The following is a 19,437-nucleotide window of genomic DNA, read 5'->3' as shown; positions in this document are numbered from 1 at the left end:
TTGTTTTTTAATGTGTTGTATGCAGAATCGTCTTTTCATAATTAAAGGCTGCTTTTATATTTTTTAGTTTTAGTTGTCAGCTACCTTGTTGGAAATAATCAACTTAACTCATTTGTCATTAGGACTTCACTGAAGGGGGCAATTTGGGGATAAACTAAATTTACTATTTCTTAACATTTAAGACCACATTTTAAAATAATTTTCGTAGGAAGACAGAATTACTCAACCATGAAAGCTGTCACGGGAGTTTTGCATAATTTTAGGTTTAAAAGACTTGTCAAGGATTTTCAAGAAAACTAACATTTTCCCTTCCTAGGCAAGAATGTTATTTTCATGTTCATGAGAAATTTATCTTAATTTGGGGCCTAGTTTCTTCAAATGATTACGATTCAAAAGAACATGAATGAGACTAAAAAAAAAAAAAAAAAAAAAAAAAAAAGTCAGCTTTATTTCTGAATGAAATGTGGTATATAATATCTTTTATGTATATATTTTTAGTATGTTTCCATACATCAATATCTTTTTAGAGCACTACCAGACTGTTTGGGAATTACAGGGTAGTAGACCATGTTTGCCAATGGAGCTTGTAGCTGTGTTCAGATTTATGAACTACAGGTAGATATCAGAGCATTAGATACCACAGAGTGTATATACTCAGGTTGTATAGCCTTCATTTTAAATTGTTTGGATCAGAAATATTTTAGATTTCAAAAGTTGTTCATATTTTAGGATATTTGCATATATATAAATACAAAACCTACTTGTATTTCAGTTCTATATTAATTGTGTAGCCATAAGGTAATTTTTTTTCTTTTTTATAGTGTTTTTAAGTATGCTTATGCCTGTTTCCTGACCACAATCTCATTGTGCATGGTAGAGCTCAAAAAGTTTTGGATTTAATGCTGGCAGAACTAGCGTGGCCATTTTGCACAGCAGTGAGAGCCTCCTAAACTCAAGACCCTATGCTCACTGTATGTATATACATAGATAAAAACATGGACCTCACCCTCAGGGAGCTGAAAAAACAGTTGTAACTGTTGCCTGAGCAGTGTACAGAAGAGAAAAATTGTTAGTTATGACTTAGGGATGCTGTCTGGTATCAGAAAGACAGTGTTTCAGATGGACCGCTAAAGGTGAGTTATTAGGATAGTAATAGCAAAACTGGTTGTGACAGAGCAAAGTAGTAGTCACTATAGTGACTACAATGGTTACTGTGAAGAATCATAAAGGAGAAAGCCTTTTAAAAAGTAGAGCAGGGTCCATTTTAAAAGACGTTTCCAGTAACAAAGCTTGGAACTCAAATTTTAGTAATAGAAATGTAACTAGAAGAGAGTAAGATGATGCACGGGTCAGCCATAGATTCTGGAAATGTTTCCAGTTTGAGAAATAAAATAGAAATCTCAGATCGTGTTCATTTTTAATTCTAAAATCTCTGGATAGTGATCATAGTCCCTTTTACAGATGAAGAAATAAGAGTGTTGTCATGTGTGCTCACAGAGGTACTAAATCTAAGACTGAAGTCCAAGCTCTTACTTGTTAGCCTCAGTGCATAGATGACAAGGGCTCCCTGAAGCAGAAGTCATGAGTTGGCATATCCTAGCAGGGAAAAAAAAAAAAAAAAAAAAAAAAAAAAAAATGGTGTCATTGCCTGTTAGTGAGAGCAGCTCTGAGGAAAACCGACTATCTTTGAGGAAGGAGCAGCTGGACTTCATGAAGTCATGGTGCCAAGATACTTAGGTGGTGTGGAGAAGCGTAGGGAGGGGCCCTTGTGGCCCAGGGTACACAGAGAGTGACAAGAGGAGTAGTTAACTGCCCTTCTGAAAGGGCGTGTGCCAGGCTGCTATGGAAGTCACAGTGCTGCTGCCTCAGCCTCCCGCGTTGTGGGGATGATGGGTATAAGCCACCACATTAGGCTGAAGGAGGTTGTTGTATGTTTTTGAGACAGAGTTTCTCTGTGTAGACCTGGCTGTCCTGGAACTCACTCTGTAGACCAGGCTGGCCTCTTAACTCGGATCCACCTGCCTCCCGAGTGCTGGGATTAAAGGTGTGCTAACTGAAGTCATTTTTAAAGCTATCAGTAAGCTGTGTGTTAACATGTAAATGCCAGGCTCTTGGCTCCTTTTACACTGGGGTGTTGAGTATGTGAGCAGTGTGGAGGTGCATGCCTACCACCCTAGCACTAGAGAGGTGAGAGCAGAAGAACAAGATGTCAAGGCTTTTCCTTGACTGTATAGTTATTTCAAGGTCAGCCCAGACTCTGAGAGACCCTGTCTCAAGGATAAAGATAGGGGAGGGGGCCTGGCCACAGGGTTCCAGCTTGCTGAGCAAGTATGAGGACCTGCACTTCAACACCAGCCCCCTTCTGAAAAGGGCCAGGTGCTGGGGAAGCTCAGAGGAAGGTTGCAGTGCTTCTGGCCAGCTAGTCTAGCGAAATTGGCAAGCTCCAGGTTCACTTTGAGAGACTGTCCCAAAGAAGTAAGATAGAGAATGATTGAGGAAGACACTGGTGTCAACCTCTGGCCTCCACAGGCATGCATGCATGGAAACACACTCTAAAAAAAGGAACAAAAGCGAAGCCAAAGATTATGAAATCTTCCCACCCCCCAAAATTCCTCTTTGTTAATCCTACATCCTCACATTTTGGTATCTTCTAGAACTTACCATTTTACTCTATTTTCTATTTATTCTTTTCTTCCTGTGCATTTTCACTCTCTGGCTTAAAAAAAAAAAAAAGGTGAAATAATTTCTATTATTTGTTCCTAATAAGAGAGGATATTACATTCAGTTTCTTTCTCTTGAGTTGCTTTAAATTTATTAAGGAAAGAAAACTGTTGAATAAATATTTCTCCAAAACTTAGCCCATTGGAGAAACTGAGAACAGCAGTCTTGGGGCTGGAGGGAGGGCCCATTGGGTAAGCACACTCTGTCTGCTTGTGAGGACCTGAGCTCACAGCATCAGTATCCATAGCTGTGTGTGCCAGGAACCCCAGCTTTGGTGGGAGGAGACAAGTCCATCCTGGGAGCTAGCTGACCAGCAAGCCTTAACTGAAACAGTGAATTCTCCTGGTTCAAGGAGATACCCTGTCTCATCTCATAAGGCAAAGAGCACCAGAGGAAGACAGCCAGTGCCCTGCTTTGGCCTCTTCAAGCGTGTGCATGGGCATGGTTATCTACTCGCATGTATGCATCTCACATAGCAAATACACACACAATAAATTAATTTAAAAATAGCTGTCTCTGAGTGAGTGCAATGTGTTTAGTGCTTTCTCATTTTAGAATAATTGTATCCCTTGTCCTGTAAACTTTCTGCTTTAGAAACAATATTATAAACAACTTTTGAGGTCACTAGGAACCTTTGATGTTTTGCAGGCCATACTGAGATGCAATAATTTAAGAAAGGCAATAGCCCTTGGGGTCTTCATAGTGAATTATGATAAGCCACTAACTGTTTTTGGAATATTAAAATTAATAACTTCATTAAATTGGCACATTTCACATGTGTGAAAACTACTTCTAATTATCCCTAAAACTCTTTATTAAAAGCACATTTATTTTGTGTTTGAATGTAAAATTGGAAGTGTCTCTCTGCTTTTGTTCAGAGAATTGTTTGTGCAACTTTTCTGTTTAAATTGGATTAGTACCATGCTAATTTTACATTGCCTCTGGTGAATAGCCACGAGGCTATAATCTCTGCCAGTAATTTGTCACATCAAATCCCTCTGGAGGGCCATAGAAAACATTCATGTAGTACGGATTAGATGGTGAAAGCCATATCTTAGATTGTTAATAAATGTTAATGACAAAACCCAGCTGGTAAGGCTTGGAAATAAGACCTAATGCTCTGTGCCCATTGCCAGAACAATGTTTAAAGAGAGATTCCCATTACTCAGAGCTGACCTAGTAGAGTCAATTTGTGAATTAAAAAATTGTAACCTTCTAATTGTCTAGAAGAAAATTTTCCTTCTTATTCTCAGCTTCAGTTCAAGTTGAGCTTTCTGAAATTTTTTTTTTTTTTTTTAGTAATTAATGGTAACAGTTGTAATAATATAAAACTGAAAACAAGGGTTTGGTATCTTGGGACATTTGGAGTACTAGTTTGATATGCAGGGGCAGTTTAGTTTTTTTTTTTCTCCTTATTGTGAAAATATGCTGTAGAATTATTTTTAGACAGGTACCCAAGTAAATGCTTGAATAGTAACAAATGCCTAAGATTGTCTGCATTGGTCTTCATGTTCTAAATGACAGTATTACCAAAACCACTTCCAGAATGTCAATCTGTAAGCAGAATAAAAGCTGCCATTGTTTAAAAAATAGTGAATCGTTATTATGAAATATGAATTAGTCATAAAAATTAAACATTTTCACTGCATAACATATTTGAAACTCTTGCATGTTTGTTCCCAGGACAGGAAGCAGAGCTAAGATTTTCTTTAGTAACACGTGGGTCCTTTACCATATTTGTGCACAGTAGATGTGTTTAAAACGAGCCAGTCTATTTAGTTAAAGCAACACAGACTTCATCGGCTGACATCAGCACTATCTTGTCCAGCCTCCCGCGTATCCACTAGGAGTAATTAATTTGATTAATTTATAAGTAATTTAGCCAAGGATGGGGATGTAAATCTTTGTTTAAGAAAACAGTTGGAGGTCCAAGTCTTGGTTAAAAACTGTGTCTTGAAACCATCCAGGCCCTCCTACTGACTTGTCAGCTCTGGGTTATTTTCAGAAAACTTGACTTGAGATCCTTAGTTTAGTTCTGCGTTTTTCCCACAGACTTGGATGGTATGTGTGAGTGGGAGAGTAAGTAGTGGCCACTCTGTAGCCGCTGTTTAGTCTAGTGTATGCATGTTTACATCTCCTTTCTGGATTTATAGGCAGCCAGGGCAAAATAAAGATTATACTCACTTGATTGAGGGGCCTTTAACCCAGAGCACCTGGCCGTGGAAAGCTGTCCTGGCCCTTGGTTATGTGGTTTTTTGCATGCATATGTAATTATTAACAGTAAGCCATACTTGCTTTAAAAGTCAAGGCATTTAAAAGATTTTTGGTGTGTCTTAGAATAAAAATGTGTCTAGTTGGGGTGTGTTGTTAAGGAGTTCATTTTATGAGGAGCTCCAGTAGCCTGAAGTTAAATAATCAACTTCTGTTCTTTTTTTTTTTCCTTACTTTTTCTCCTTATTTAAAAACAGTACAAATTTTGCCAGTTGTAGTGATGCATATTTGCAATTCCTACATTCAGGAGGCAGAAGCAAAAGGATCACACAAGTGCCAGGCTAGACAGGACTATACAGTGAGAATACACAGTAAGAACCCTGCCCAAACAACTGTAGATGTAGCACTCTTAACATAGAAGTTAAAATCAATAACATAGAAGTTAAAATCAACAACAATCTTATCTCCTCCCAGTTAGAGATAGTCATTTACTGTATTTTTGCCCAAATATTTTCCTCTCTTAAAATAACTTCTCTGAAGAATATATTTATTGGCTGGGTGGTGGTGGTGCATACCTTTAATCCCAGCACTTGGGAGGCAGAGGGAGGAGGATCTCTGTGAGTTCAAGGCCAGCCTGGTCTACAGATTGAGTTCCAGGACAGGTTCTAAAGCTACAAATAAACCGTGTGTGTGTGTGTGTGTGTGTGTGTGTGTGTGTGTGTGTGTGTGAGAGAGAGAGAGAGAGAGAGAGAGAGAGAGAGAGAGAGAGAGAGAGAGAGAGAGGAGAGAGATTACATTTTTGGGTAAGTATGTACACCCATGCTTGCACCTGTGAAAGCCCATTCATCTTCCTCGATTCCTCTCCTCATCATTTCTATTGAGGAAGGGTCTCTCAGTGAACTTGAACTCACCAGCTGGCTAGAGCCTGGCTGTCCTCGAAGCCCTGGCACCCTCCTGTCTCCATCTTCTCCTCACTGGCGCCATGCCTGGCTTTCCATGTAGAGGATGGGAGTGCCAGTTCACACCCTTAGTCTGTGCAGCAAGCACTTCAGATACCGAGTGTCTCCCCACCCTCTTACTTTTAAACTGTGCCTCCTGCCTTCTGAATTTTAACATTTATTACTAAAACTATATCCAGGTAAGCCTAGTGGCATAGAACTGTAATCTCAACCCTCATGAGGATAAGGCAGGACGATGAATGCAAGGCCAGCCTGGCAGTTAGTGAGACCCCAGTGAGTGGCTCTGTGTCAAGGCTGTAAGGAGGAGAGTGACAGCATACCTAGCCTCTTCTGTCATCTCTGCATGGGTAGTCATATACAAAATGAGTAAAAAGAGCTGTGAATAAAGGGGTAAAGTCATTGCCTAACATGTTTGTGCTGCCATGTTTAATGCCTAGCACTGGGCAATTTTGAAATTCTAAAAACCTTTGTAAATAGCATTATTTATTTTCATGATATAGTTACATAGAGTAGCCTTTCATGAGGGTGTTACAGTTATGCATATTTTATACATAATCTTAAGTGAAAATTGCTTTTAACAGGTGTCCTTGTGGTGAGGAGGTCCTGAATGGTTCTCATACAAGTAACAGTTTTCAGATAAAATTTCAGATACTAGAAGAATATGTTCACTTTATTTTAAGCTTTACTAAATGTTGCCCGGTTATTTCCTGAAGTGGCTGTGCTAATTTTAACTTTCCAGCAGTTGCACAGGGCTACAGATGTGGCATGGAAAGATCACTTGCCTAGTGTGTATGTGTAAGGCAAGTTCAAGGCCCAGTGCCACACAAACCAGCACATGGTAACTTCTCACACTGTTGCCAGTACATACCTACTATTAGACATCTTCAAATTTTCAGTTTGATAAAGTTGAAATAGTATTGTTTTGTGACCAGTTTTCTCCTACTCACTAACTTTTAGCATTCTTTTTGTATGCTTGTTGGCCACAGTAGTCCTCATCATGGAAAACCCGATTGTCATTTGTTTGATAGAATTGTATCAAGTAATCTAGATTTTGCAGTTATGAGACAAGAAGTCTAAAATACCACAGTTACTGTGCTCTAATAAATAGGAGACACAATGGAGAAATAAGACATTCTTGAAAGAAAATATTGTTAGTCAAATTAAGTACTAAACAGAAGAGTTAAGAGCAGATTATAAACATAACAGAAAGGGTAGATTATAAACATAACAGTATGTGGATATGGTAAGTAGAAGATAGGATAATATAAATTATTCAGACTGAAATAGGGAAAATAAAGATAGTGAATACAGCAAAGAAAGAGCATAAAGTATGGTTAAGGGCTTAAGGGCTGGGGAAATTATATATATATATATATCTCCAAGGAAATCTTTGAATACCAGACAGAATGAATGCATAGGAAGCCATACTTACAAGTGTCATAATAAAACTGTCCCAAAGCAAAGCAGCTTACAGAAAACTGTCCTTGGTAGTGGTAGGTAGGAGCACACTTCCACTGAGCAAGGATAAGATCAGCAGGTGACCTTTTTGTTTAGTTTTTAGACACAGGGTTTTTCTGTGTAACAGCCCTGGGTGTCCTGGAACTTGCTCTATAGACCAGGCCGGCCTTGAACTCACAGAGACTGTAGTTTAGAATGTGTCCTGCTCACAGAAATACTGAGCTGGAAACTTTAGTAAAAATTACATGGCGACATTTCTTAAGTAGTTTACTTCTAGTAACTTGTAAATTCAAAACAGTGGTAAGACTAGAAAATACTTGAAATCAGAAGTTTTAACCGAAGAAGAGTCTGTCTTCTAGACACTTAGGTACTTAGTAAAGTGCCCTCCATGCGTAAAGACCTGCATTTGAACGCCATCTCCCATATGAAAACCTGGCATGGGTAGCATGTGCTTGTATTCCCAGCACTGAAGAAGCAGTCAGTCCTTGTGCCACTCCAACCAGATAGATCTGCCAATTAGTGAACCCCAAGTCTCAGTATCAGCTCAAAAAACAAGGTACCTGAACACCACCCCAGGTTTACCTCCTCACCCAAGCACACAAAGCCAAAAGCTGTCTGTAGAAAAGAGAGGCTCCCTATCTGTAACAGAACATTCAAGGGAGAGAGGACCATAGAGCCTACCAGCATATGAAGAGAATTGGATACTATGAATAAATACAAGTGAATCTGATAACCAGCCTACAAAAGTGACTCAGGAATTAAAAATAATTACACAGCTCTTAGGCAAATTATAATAGTAATAAATACAGAAAAAAATATTTGACTCAAACATTTGGAGTAAGAGTAACCCTAACCCCTCAGACTATTTAAAAAATTATCTTAAAAGACTACAGTATAATAGCCATATTCTAAATCTTAAAGTTAATCTGTATATATTTAGAAATTACAAAAGCCAAACTAGCCAGTTAGTCTCAAATTGGTACAAAACCTGGAAGGATCTTACTCTGGGTTGTTCACTAAACAAAGAGGTTATTTACTACTTAACTATAATATAGGAGGGCAGGGCATGTTGGAACATACCTTTCATCTCAGCACCTGGGAGGCAGAGGCAGGTGAATCTCTGAGTTCAAGACTTAGCTAGGTCTACATATGGAGGTTCTAGGACAGCCAGGATTATGTAGAGAGACCCTGTCTTTAAAAATACAAAACAATATAGGAGATAAAGTCTAAGATCATATAAGGAGATGTAGAAAAGAATCCACAGGCATTCACAATAATATGTAGTAAACTAAGAACAAAGACATTTCTTAATTTAAATGTTTACATTAAATCTATAAAAAGCTTTCTTACAAATTTGAATTTCCCCTCTAGGATTCTGTTTTCTACTGACATTATTTTAGAAGTGTTCCAGTGTTATAAATAAGAGAGCTAGGCATACAGAAGGTATGGTGTGCGCCTTACATAGCATGTGCAAACTCATTGTTAAGTGGAAAATACTGTAGGTCAGTTGTTGTGCACATCCCCCGCTAACATCACAGCTTAGCAACACTGCACCATGGAGTATTGGTTATTTACCCTCATGATCCTAAGACTGAGGTGAGTAGCTGCCCCTAAGTCACAAGTACTGAATGTGTCTCCTATAGCATTGTGAAATCAAAGACTAATTCAGGAGTCACTTGTATGTAGGGTTTCTGTGCATAGTTTTTGGTCTTCTTTCAGAAGTAGCTAAGTTAATCAAGTCTTCTGGGACAGTTTCTCCACCAGAGAACATTAGACATAGAAAGAAGTGTAAAACCTCTGACTTTGGAAGCATCTATAGTCAAATAGGAAGGCAGCTTAAAAGTTACTGTTCTTAGCTTATAAGAACCATAGAGACCAAACAGAAGTGAAACAAACAAACAAAAAACCAAAAGAAAACACCCAAGCTTCATTGTAAATCCCCATCACTGCTGTGAAAACACAGGATGAGGCAAAGTTGATCTTACTTAGCTTCACCATAACCATAAATCCAACAGGCTTTTTGTTCTTGATTTTTCTTTCTAGAAACAAGATTATTTGTGTGAAAATTTAGAAACAGGAAGAACTAAATTTTGAAGACTGCCAGAGGTTGATTACTTATCTGACAGATGCTAAGTTGAACTTTTCTCAGACACTGAAGACAAGCAAACATGTCCTCAGGCACATGGCAGGGGTGATTCTGCTAACACTGTACCCAAAGCCATTGAATACATACTGATTTAAATGATGCTTCCAGAAGGTATAATATAAGAGTATCTCCAGGATGGAGAAATGGCTCAGTGGTTAGGAGCACTTGATGCTGTTCCAGAAGACCAAGTTTGGTTTCTAGCACCCATATCAGGTGCCTCACAGCAGCCTGTAATTCTAGGTTCAAGAGATCCGACACCTTGGCCTTGCCTCCACGGACACCTATATTCATGTGCATGTACCCCCATACATGCACACATAAATAAATGTAAAAATAATTTTCAAGACTGACGCAAGTCAAAACAAAGAGAGACCCTGCTAGAAAGGAATTGATGGAACCATGTGGGCTATGTTGAGATGAAGGAATTCTGTTCATCCCAGAATAGCATTGAAAGGGTGGAAAGGCAAAATAGAATAATGAGAACTTTTTGAAATGTAACACCAATATGCTAAACGGCTATAGAGAGAAAAACCTCAGATATTTTAAGAAGAACTTTATAGATAAGTATATCCAAATGCCATTGAAATGTGTTGAAACTCGTTTAAAAAAAAAAAAAAAGCAAAATAAAATCAGGGCAAACCGTTATCTGATCTGTCAGAACTGTTTAAAAGAAGGGGGAAAAAAAAATCACTGTAAAAAAATCACTAAGTGTTGCCCAAAAAAATAGAAGACATGGGAAGTCTTACAGTGGCTGTTCGGTGATGGACCACCTTACCCACAGTTTGGCAATATTTCCTAATCCTGCAGTTGTGCTCTCTTATCCAGGTGTAGAGCCAGGTGAAATCATCCTCATCTCAGCATTGGCAATATTTATGGTATAAAATTGGAAGCTTCCCACATGGCACTCAGCAGTGCATAAACTGTGTGAGTACGTAAAAAGGTTGTGCCTTACAAGTCAGTGTTAAGTGAAAGATACTCAACACTCAAGCTGGACTTCACAATTCTGCATAGAACTGAGAACAATCAGTGCTTACTTATTGTGGGGTGAGAGTTAGGGTAGGATTACCTTTGAAAAGTGTTAGTGACTGGGGGGGGGTGTCATGAAGGAGGGCAGACTCAGGAACTAAGGTAACTTTTTATGTGTGTGATTCACATTGTAACAATTTAGCAAAATATCCTTTGCATTTAGTCAATCTTCTGTTTGCTATAATCAGAAAATTAGTTAGAAAAAAGAAAACATGAACTGAGCATGGTAGCACACACCTTTAATTCTAGCGCTCAGAAGGCAGAGGCAGGCAGATCTCTTTGAGTTCCAAGTATGTAGCCAAGGCTACATAGTGATAGCCTTTCTCATCACACACACACACACACACACACACACGCACACACACGCACACACACGCACACATGCACGCACAACGCCCCCCATCTACCCTGCTGTCTCTTTGAAGTTCTGCCCTAAGGAAAGACTAGCGCTCATCTATGAAAATAAGCATGGGTGGATTTAGAAGCTCCAGGTTGCACTGGAGGCTTTTACTGCAGCAGTCTCCTCATAGATTCTCTCTTATAAGTCATGGAATAGCTTCATCCTATAGAGTGTACTAACTGTTCAGCAAACTCCCATCCTCGTTGACTGTAAGTGATGTTGTCAAAAAGAAAGGGAATAAAAAGATGATCAGGAGAAAACTGAGTCATTTCTAAATATCATTTGGCCCAGAATTGACAGCATATCATTCTGTCCTGAGTACTGTCTCATAAGCCCAAGTCATAGAAATGGGTGCATTCCTGGTAATACAAGTCAGCCTTTCCATTTCTTTTAAGCGGGAGCAAGAAAGTCAAATGGCTCGCCTTAAAAAACAGCAAGAAGAATTGGAGCAGATGCGTCTGCGTTACCTGGCTGCCGAGGAAAAAGAGACAGTGAAAACTGAGCAACAGGAACTGCTGGACATAAGGAACGAGCTGAACAGGTACAGTTGTCACGATTCCCTTCTTGCTAACATGGGCCTTTCAGTTTGGTCTTCCCTGAGCTAAGGAGGGTACTGTGTGAGATTGTTCAAAGAGAAGGTAAAATGAATGAACACTTGCACATTTGTGTTGATATGCTATAAAGAATGTTGAGAGTAAGATTCATTTTTGTATTATCTACAAATTTGATAAGAAAAAAAAATAATCAGTCCTCACCAAAGCAGGGTTTAACACATAGCATAGCACTTTTTAAATTGTTTTAAAGAGTTGTTCTTATTACACTTATTTATGTGTAGGTGTGTGTCTGTGCATGTTTCTGCCACAAATACGTAGGTGCCTGTAGAATTCAGAAACAGATGTTGGTTTCCCTAGAACTGGCGTTATAGATAGTTGTGAGTCACCCAACAGGGGTGCTGGAAATTGAACCCAGGTCCTCTGGAAGAGCAGCAAGTACACTTTACCACTGAGCCATCTCTCCAGCTACTTTAAGATGTCTTGTATGACAGTACATTTTGATAAGTATGGATCATATTGTTTCATAAATAAACAGCACTATCCACGCTTATTGCCAAATTATGTTTGTTGAAGAAAATAATAGTACATATTTAGCCCTTTAGCATGCCTGGAGAGACGGCCTTTACAATTGACATTATTCAATGAACTGGTAAGTTCTCTTAAACTCATTTAGCTCTGGGCCCGCATTACATTGTTACTGCATATTCTCACACATGGAGCTATCACAGGGTATCAGATAGATACAGATGTGTGTAAACTGGATCATGCTCCCCTGGAAGCCTCCTGTTGAAGCCCAAACCTACAACATTTGGAGGTGGAGCTTCGGCGGCCACCTAGGTGTAGATGAGGTGATGAAATTAGAACCCTCACAAATGAGTTAGTGCTCATTTATTTCTTCCCCTTCTTGTGGGGGGACAGACAGAGCAGAAAGGTGAACTATGCTAGAAGCATGAGTAAATCAATTTTTTTGAGCTACCCAGTCTGTCCTGTTTTGTTCTGATAGCTCAGTGCTACTAAGTGTGCTGTGTTCTTGATAAAGATGTGCTTGTCCCTTGAATATATGAAGGCAGAAATGTTTTCCTTCCAAAATCACTATCCTGAAAACACAATAGACACTCAAATAGCAGAGCCTTAAACACTATATTTACTGTTTTCTTGTTTGCATCCATATGGTGGGGTTTATAAATTAGACACATTAAGAGATTATAACACTATACTATAATAGAAGGTATGTGAACCTCAGACGTCTGACAGATTACCTTGTGCTCATCCCTCTGATGATATGGTAGCTGGTAGATGGTTGGGATTCTGTGACTGGTTCTTTGAGCACATACCTTCCGATGCCGTGCTAGTCCATCAGACAACTGAGACTAGCAGGCAGGTAGCAGATACAGCTGAACAAAAGGGTGGCTGATGACCTGGGCAGATCTGCTGGACAGCCTGAGGTCCCAGCACACTGCCCAGAAGGCCATTTACTTTAAAACTTCGGATTAGTTGGGGGCATTTTCTATCTAATGCTTTTGTGGGTTAGTTGGAAGCACAGAAAGGAGAGCCATGCACAGTGCAGGGTGTAGCTGCTTTGTTTTCATAGATGCTGCCTAGTGATTCCTAACATGAACTGCTTGACATTAGGGTCAAGGTGAAAAAATGACACTACAGGTAAGCCAGGGGAAAACAGAAGTTAAAAATAGAATGGGGTAAGCTCAGGCTCCATGATATTAGCTGTGTGGCTTTCCGAAAGTGTTGAAGTATTTCTTTTTAATTTTGTCCTCATCTTTAATCTCATTTCCAGTTTTGAAGTGAGTTACTTCAAAAATTTTTTAAAATTAAGATAGGCAAACAGCTGGACAAAGCAGCCTTACAGACTACAGCCAGGATTTCTGAATCTTCTTCGAATCCCCCATGACAGCGCCCCTTACCAGCAGGAAGTAGTTTGGAAAGAACAATACCCAAATTCCCAAATATTGTGTATAAATGTTTGTTTTCATTTAATTGGACTTGGTTATATAAAAAAAAAAAAAAGTTAAGATAGGCATATAAACCATTTAAAATAATCCCTGCTACAGTAGGGCTCAAACAGAGCTATTATAATACTAATGTGAATAACTAAATTTGAAATTTCTTATACATCATTTCTAAATTCCCTTTAATTGGTGTTAAGTTACCCTGAAATAGTCACATAAAAATAAACTTTGAAGTATTAAGTTCTGTAAATGGAAGCATGGGCTCAATACAGCTACAATGATATGAAAAACAAAACTTAGTCTTAAGGATCTTTGATATTTTTTAACAAATATTTGGTGTCAGCAGCATTTGTAAACTTGTAAGCCATGAACCAGTGATTTAGGACATGACTTGTATAGCTCAGAAACCAAAGGTGTTTCAGTCATGTGCTCAAGTCTCTTTTGGTTGCTTAAAAGATCAGAGGTGCCTATCAACCTGTGAATCATAGTGAGTCTTACTAATAACCTTCATACGTCATGACTCAGAATAGTGAGATTAGCTGGATTAGAGACAAATGCAGTGTCCTCTCTGTAAGTTAGAAGAAAATCATTGTGGGATAGGAAAGACATGCAAAACAATTCACACAGAGAAGACACGGCCACATTTACCATTGTGACTCTGCTGCCAAAGAGTTGGTGCAGCTAAGGACAGTCACAGGCACCATGTTTGTATTCACTGCAGAAAATGTCTCTGGGGTTCTCAGCAGTGTGTGACATCCTTTACAAGAAATTAGATACCTAGACATCTTCAGGACAGTGGGGCCCTTCCAGCAAGATGCAATTAGATACCTAGACATCTTCAGGGCAGTGGGATCCTTCCAGCAAGATGCAATATATCATGGCATCCAAATGGTTAGGAGAGAGTTGGGTATATTGAACCTGCAGAAGAGAGCCCTTGGGAAAAGGGGTCACTAGCTGTCTGGAAATATCTGGAGGACTGCCATATTGGAAGGAAATAGGCTTCTCCTCTTGGATGGAAAGACAAAAAGCATTAAGAAAATTAAAAGGCACATTGAGCTCATAAGACAAGGAACTTTTTAACAGCGGTGCTGTGGGTTCTGCAGGAAGCAAGTGAGTGGGATAGACACAGCCTATGTCAGTCATGTTATCAAAATTTACTGTTGGAATTCTAAGGGTCCTTAGCTACCAAGTTTAAATGTTCTATCGTGATCATGACAACTTCAGTAAAGATTTGATAGGGGTAATTTTAAAGGGAATGTGATTAGACCTGCTGATACATAGTTTGATACTGTGGATCATGAATGAATTTGCCTAGAAGGTCCCTTCCTCCTAGGTGGCTTTAATACTTAGCACAGAGAAGAGGATGGCTCCGTACATAAAAAGTGTTTGCCATGCAAGCATTAGGACCTGAGTTTGAATCCCAAGGATACAAGAAAGAATGCACAGTGGCGCATATCACTAGTCCCAATGCTCCTGCAGAGAGATAAATTGGAGGAGAAGATGAGAATTCCCAGAAATCTCCTGGGTCAGCTAGCCTGGCATACAACACAGAATAACAACAAAGAGGTTCTATCTCAAAGTGGGAGGGAGGACCAGTACCTGAGGTTGGCCTCTGTCATTTGCACTGTACTGTGGCACGCATGAATGTACACTCTTGCTTGCGTGCGTGTGTGTGTGTGTGTGTGTGTGTGTGTGTGCGTGCATGCACGCGCACGTGCATGTGTACTACACACTCACATCTTTAGGGTAAAGGAAACAACTAATCAGAAATAGGTTGTTTCTCATCTGCATGCATTGTTCAAATGCAGTGGGAAATTGGAGATGTTGCTTCACATCATTGCCATAGCACTCCTCAGAAGTGACTCTTTTCTAAGAACAGATGAGGGTACTTGGCGTCCTGCTTAAGCTGTGTTCTTTAGTGTCCATTTCTTTTATAAAACATTGAAGTTTTGTGTTTCAGAACCATCTGAACAAATTAAATTGTTTACTGCCAGTAACTTTCATTGTCTGGGGCCAGACCTTCTGATTCTACTTTCTCTCTCTCCCTGATCTGTGTGTAAAATCAGACACAGAATTGTAACAAGTTCTTAAAGAACTGAAGGTAATCCTAAAATGTTCCATCACAAGGTTTCATATTCGTACTGCTAGGAACACCATTATCATTCCCTCTCCATTTTGGAATGCGCAAACAGCATCCCTCCTAAATCCCTCTCCAGCTGAGGTCATCAAAACTGTGAGGAGGAGACACACAGACCAACTCTTTGCACATCATGCCCTCTGGACCAGACTTCTGTGTTCACAGAGTTAGTTGTATTTTGGATAAGTAATTTGAAACATGAGCTCTTTCACAGGGTACACTTTTCCTTGTCACTACACGTGCCCCAAGACAATTCGGCATAAGTAGCTGTTTAATGAGTAAATTTAAAGAAAATACTGTGTTCAAATAGCAAAGGTTGAGTTACAACTAAAGATAAACAAAGAATGATTAAATGATGACACATCTGAGTGATGGAGTGCTGAGAATCACTGTAGTTGTGATCAAAGTAAAAGATTGGGTAAAGCACTGCATATAGTGTGTCAGTATGAAAGCTTGGGGCTGGGAAGATGGCTCAGTGGTTTATAGTGTGCTGCTCTTCCAGAGGACCCGAGTTTGCTTCCCAGCACCTATGTGAGGCTCACCTCCAGGGCATCTGACACCTTCTGATGGCAACTGAACTCATGTACATCCCACACTCAGACACAAACGTTACATATAATTAAAAATAAATCTCTAAAAAAAATTAAGTAGATATATGCATCTTAATTGAAAACAAATACTCATTTTTGTTTTCTGGATAAAGTTGGAACTTAATGTCATTTGTTTTTTCTTTATGCAGGTCTATAATTTCTATAGTTTTAGGGTGTCTGGGTTTTTGTTTTAAGTGTTAGGACTGAACTAAGGGGCTTGAAGTTACAGATAAGTGCTATCTCACTGACAGTGAACTATGTCCCAACCCCTTGCTTTTGTGTTTGAAACTGTCTTGCTATACAGACCAGGCTGGCCTGGGATTTGTGGTCTTCCTGTCCCTCCCTCCAAGATGCTGAACTTAAGTACTGTTGTCATGCATTCTTTAACAACTTGTGTTTTTACAAATGGATCACTTTTGACTAGTCAGGTGGTAATTACTAGTTTTTGTTTTCTTCCTGAAAATACTAGTAAAGCTTGTGAATTGTCTTTTTTTTTAAGTAGTACTATTAGGAAAACTAAAATAGTTTTTGTCTACTAGAGTGGTGTTTGTTGTTGACTTCTCAGGTTAAGGCAGCAAGAACAGAAACAGTACCAGGACTGCAGAGAGATTGCAAGTGGGAAAGTGGGCAGTCCACAGGGCTCTGCGCTGGAAGAAGGCCTGGACGACTATTTGACACGGCTGATAGAAGAAAGGGACACTCTGATGAGAACCGGTGTATATAACCACGAAGACCAAATAATAAGTGAACTAGACCGACAGATCAGAGAGGTTTTAGCCAAAAACATTGCCAGTAATCAATGACATTGGGGAAATCTTTGCAGATACTCTAGATCTGGATCTTAATTTTTATGTAAAATCCTCAAAAGCAAGGAAAATGACTATTTTGGAATGCTCTTTTTAATTTTTTATAAGCTGAATTTTATATGTTACTGTATATAGTATTTATTTGATTTTACTTATGCTACCTCTCCTAGGCTGATTTCATTTGTAACTGTATTTTATATGCTCATTTAAAATGACTTTTCAGTATTCTTCAGTTTAATATATAAAGAGCTTTTCACAACTTGTTCTGGGAGAACTGGCTACAGTAATTTCCAGCTACATAATTTTTCATGTTGAGCCAAGAGAGTATGTGTTGCACTTTAAAAATGCTGCGTCCTCTTCCCCTTCGATTGTAGATATCTTCAAGTTGAAGCCAATTATAAATGTAGCCATTTTTAAAAAATCATTTTATATGACCAATCTTTTTTTCCCTTCACTGGTATTTGCAGTCTCAGGCAGAGAAGCTGTATGGCATATTGGGTGACAAATTAGTCATTTGTTTAAATACAGTTCATGCAGATTAAATTTAAAAACAATTGAATACCAAATTTCATCATATTCCACTTTAAAAATATAGAATAATAGCTTGATCTGGCCTTCTCTTAAGGTCTCCTGCTCAAGACCGTATGAGGTTTGTTGTTGGTAAAATTAGAGGTTGCCTTTATTTCTGAGGGATGGCAATACTAAGCCATAACAGCTTCATAAATAGAATATAGAAACAGATACCTAATGGCATTAGCTGAAAACAAACAAACAAACAAACAAAAAAACAAGTGAAGCTGAACTATTTTTTTTGTTGTTGTTGTTGTTTTTTTTACTCACTGTCCATGGAGTCTTTTTTCAAAGGCACCTGAGAGTGAGTTGTTGCAGCGCCATATCCTGTAAACCTCTGAGTTCCTTTATATCGTGTTCTCCAGAGCCAACTGTCCTCATGACGCTGAACAGGTCATTCAGCAAACTCCCAGTGCGAGTCGGGTCTTAAAATACATAAAGTTCAACCATTCTGATTCCCAAATACAGCAAATTGAAGTGTATACTTTAGGGAGTACGTACTAATTACCAGTACCTTCAACAAAAGCAAAGTAGGTTATATGGTAATGTGTATTACGTGTATTTCTTGTTTGTGAAATTGAAACCCTTATAGGCATCATATGCTTCCTTTCTTTAGTTAACCAAGCCTTAGTCTTCTAAAAGCAACCCAGCGGTCAATAACAGAAGAGTTACTGGATGTGAGAGTGAGGACACAGATAATCATAGCAGGGATTTGAAATATGAATTATGGTTACATGGTCCTGATTTTTTTTTTTTTGCTGACACATGAATGGAGCAAAAGTATTTTTGTTTTGGGTGGTACTGGCCCAATGTTGGTTCCTCCATCTGTGAGGCCTGGAGCTTTCCAAACACTAGAGGGGGCCTTAGAGTAAACAGCAAAGGATTAAAATCTATGTGTGCTTGCCTTCTAGAAAGCCATCTTTGAGCTGCTGTAATTTGACAAATAAAATCCTAACTGTGTGCATCATTGAGTCCTGTGGTCTCTTTGTTTCTAAACAGTGTAGTTGCTGGCCTCTTCCTATGTTTTTGATGTGTTAAAGTGAGGAGGGCTGAAATGCTAACTTCACTCCATCAGCAATAGCCATCACATTTGTTAAGTAGTGCTTCCCACACACACCTATCACTTGGTTAAGTTGCTGTCAGTGCATGGGTGTGACTGTGTCAGCTATTGAGTACGTCTCTGAAAGTCTATAGTTTTCTAAAAGTGATACCTGAGAGGGGTGCATCATGTTTGTAAGGTAGAACTAGCACTGTGTCTGTATACACTGAGAATTCCTTCACAGGGCTATCCCAGTGAAGCAGACACAGGTGTGTAGGGTGGTCTGAAGATGTCCTGGGGCTCTGTACAGACGGAGGAGGTGACAGTCATCTGCCCTGTGATTTTCCTCCACTGACTGGTCAGAGGAATTCACAGGTTGTTCCTGTACTTATTACGTGTCTGAAAATGCTTGAGACCAGACTGACTGGTTATTACAGCTTTAGGAAGGGCTGGCTCTCTCTCTCCCTTTCTCTCTCTTTGATATATATAGACTTTTAAAGTGTTACCTCACATGGATTTTTAAAAAGCTTTTAAAATTTAATTGTGTGTGTGTGTACGCACACATGTATGAATGATGACTATGGGGTGCAGTACACTGTGTGTGCTGTGAAGCCTGTGCCTTTCCATGGGGACTAGGGATTAACTCGGGTTGCCAGACCTTTGCTCTCTGAGCCATCTTTCAAGTCCCCCTATTATGATATTTACTTGATAAAAGTCATAGTCCACATAAAATAAAGTATGTCATTTCCAAGCTTTGTGTGTTTACAAGGTTCTGCCAGCATCATCACTATTTAAAATATTTTTGTTAACCCCCAAAGAAAACCCTTATACAATGCAATTGTTCATTTTCCTCTGC

General features: G+C 39.2%; 1 protein-coding gene across 2 annotated transcripts in view; it reads left to right on the top strand.

Moving 5' to 3' along the window:
- Positions 1 to 18,506, top strand: part of Cep120 (centrosomal protein 120) — a 57,445-nt gene extending 38,939 nt beyond the window's left edge. For both annotated transcript variants that reach the window (XM_051201157.1, XM_051201158.1), the window contains 2 exons: positions 11,317 to 11,462; positions 16,732 to 18,506. In XM_051201157.1, coding sequence (XP_051057114.1) covers positions 11,317 to 11,462; positions 16,732 to 16,969 — 384 coding nt within the window. In that variant the 3' untranslated portion in view covers positions 16,970 to 18,506. The remainder of the gene's footprint in view (positions 1 to 11,316; positions 11,463 to 16,731) is intronic.
- Positions 18,507 to 19,437: the final 931 nt, after the last annotated feature.

This window comes from Phodopus roborovskii, unplaced genomic scaffold (genome assembly GCF_943737965.1).
Source record: "Phodopus roborovskii unplaced genomic scaffold, PHOROB, whole genome shotgun sequence".
Classification (NCBI taxonomy): domain Eukaryota; kingdom Metazoa; phylum Chordata; class Mammalia; order Rodentia; family Cricetidae; genus Phodopus; species Phodopus roborovskii.
This window is presented reverse-complemented; position numbering and strand designations above follow the sequence as displayed.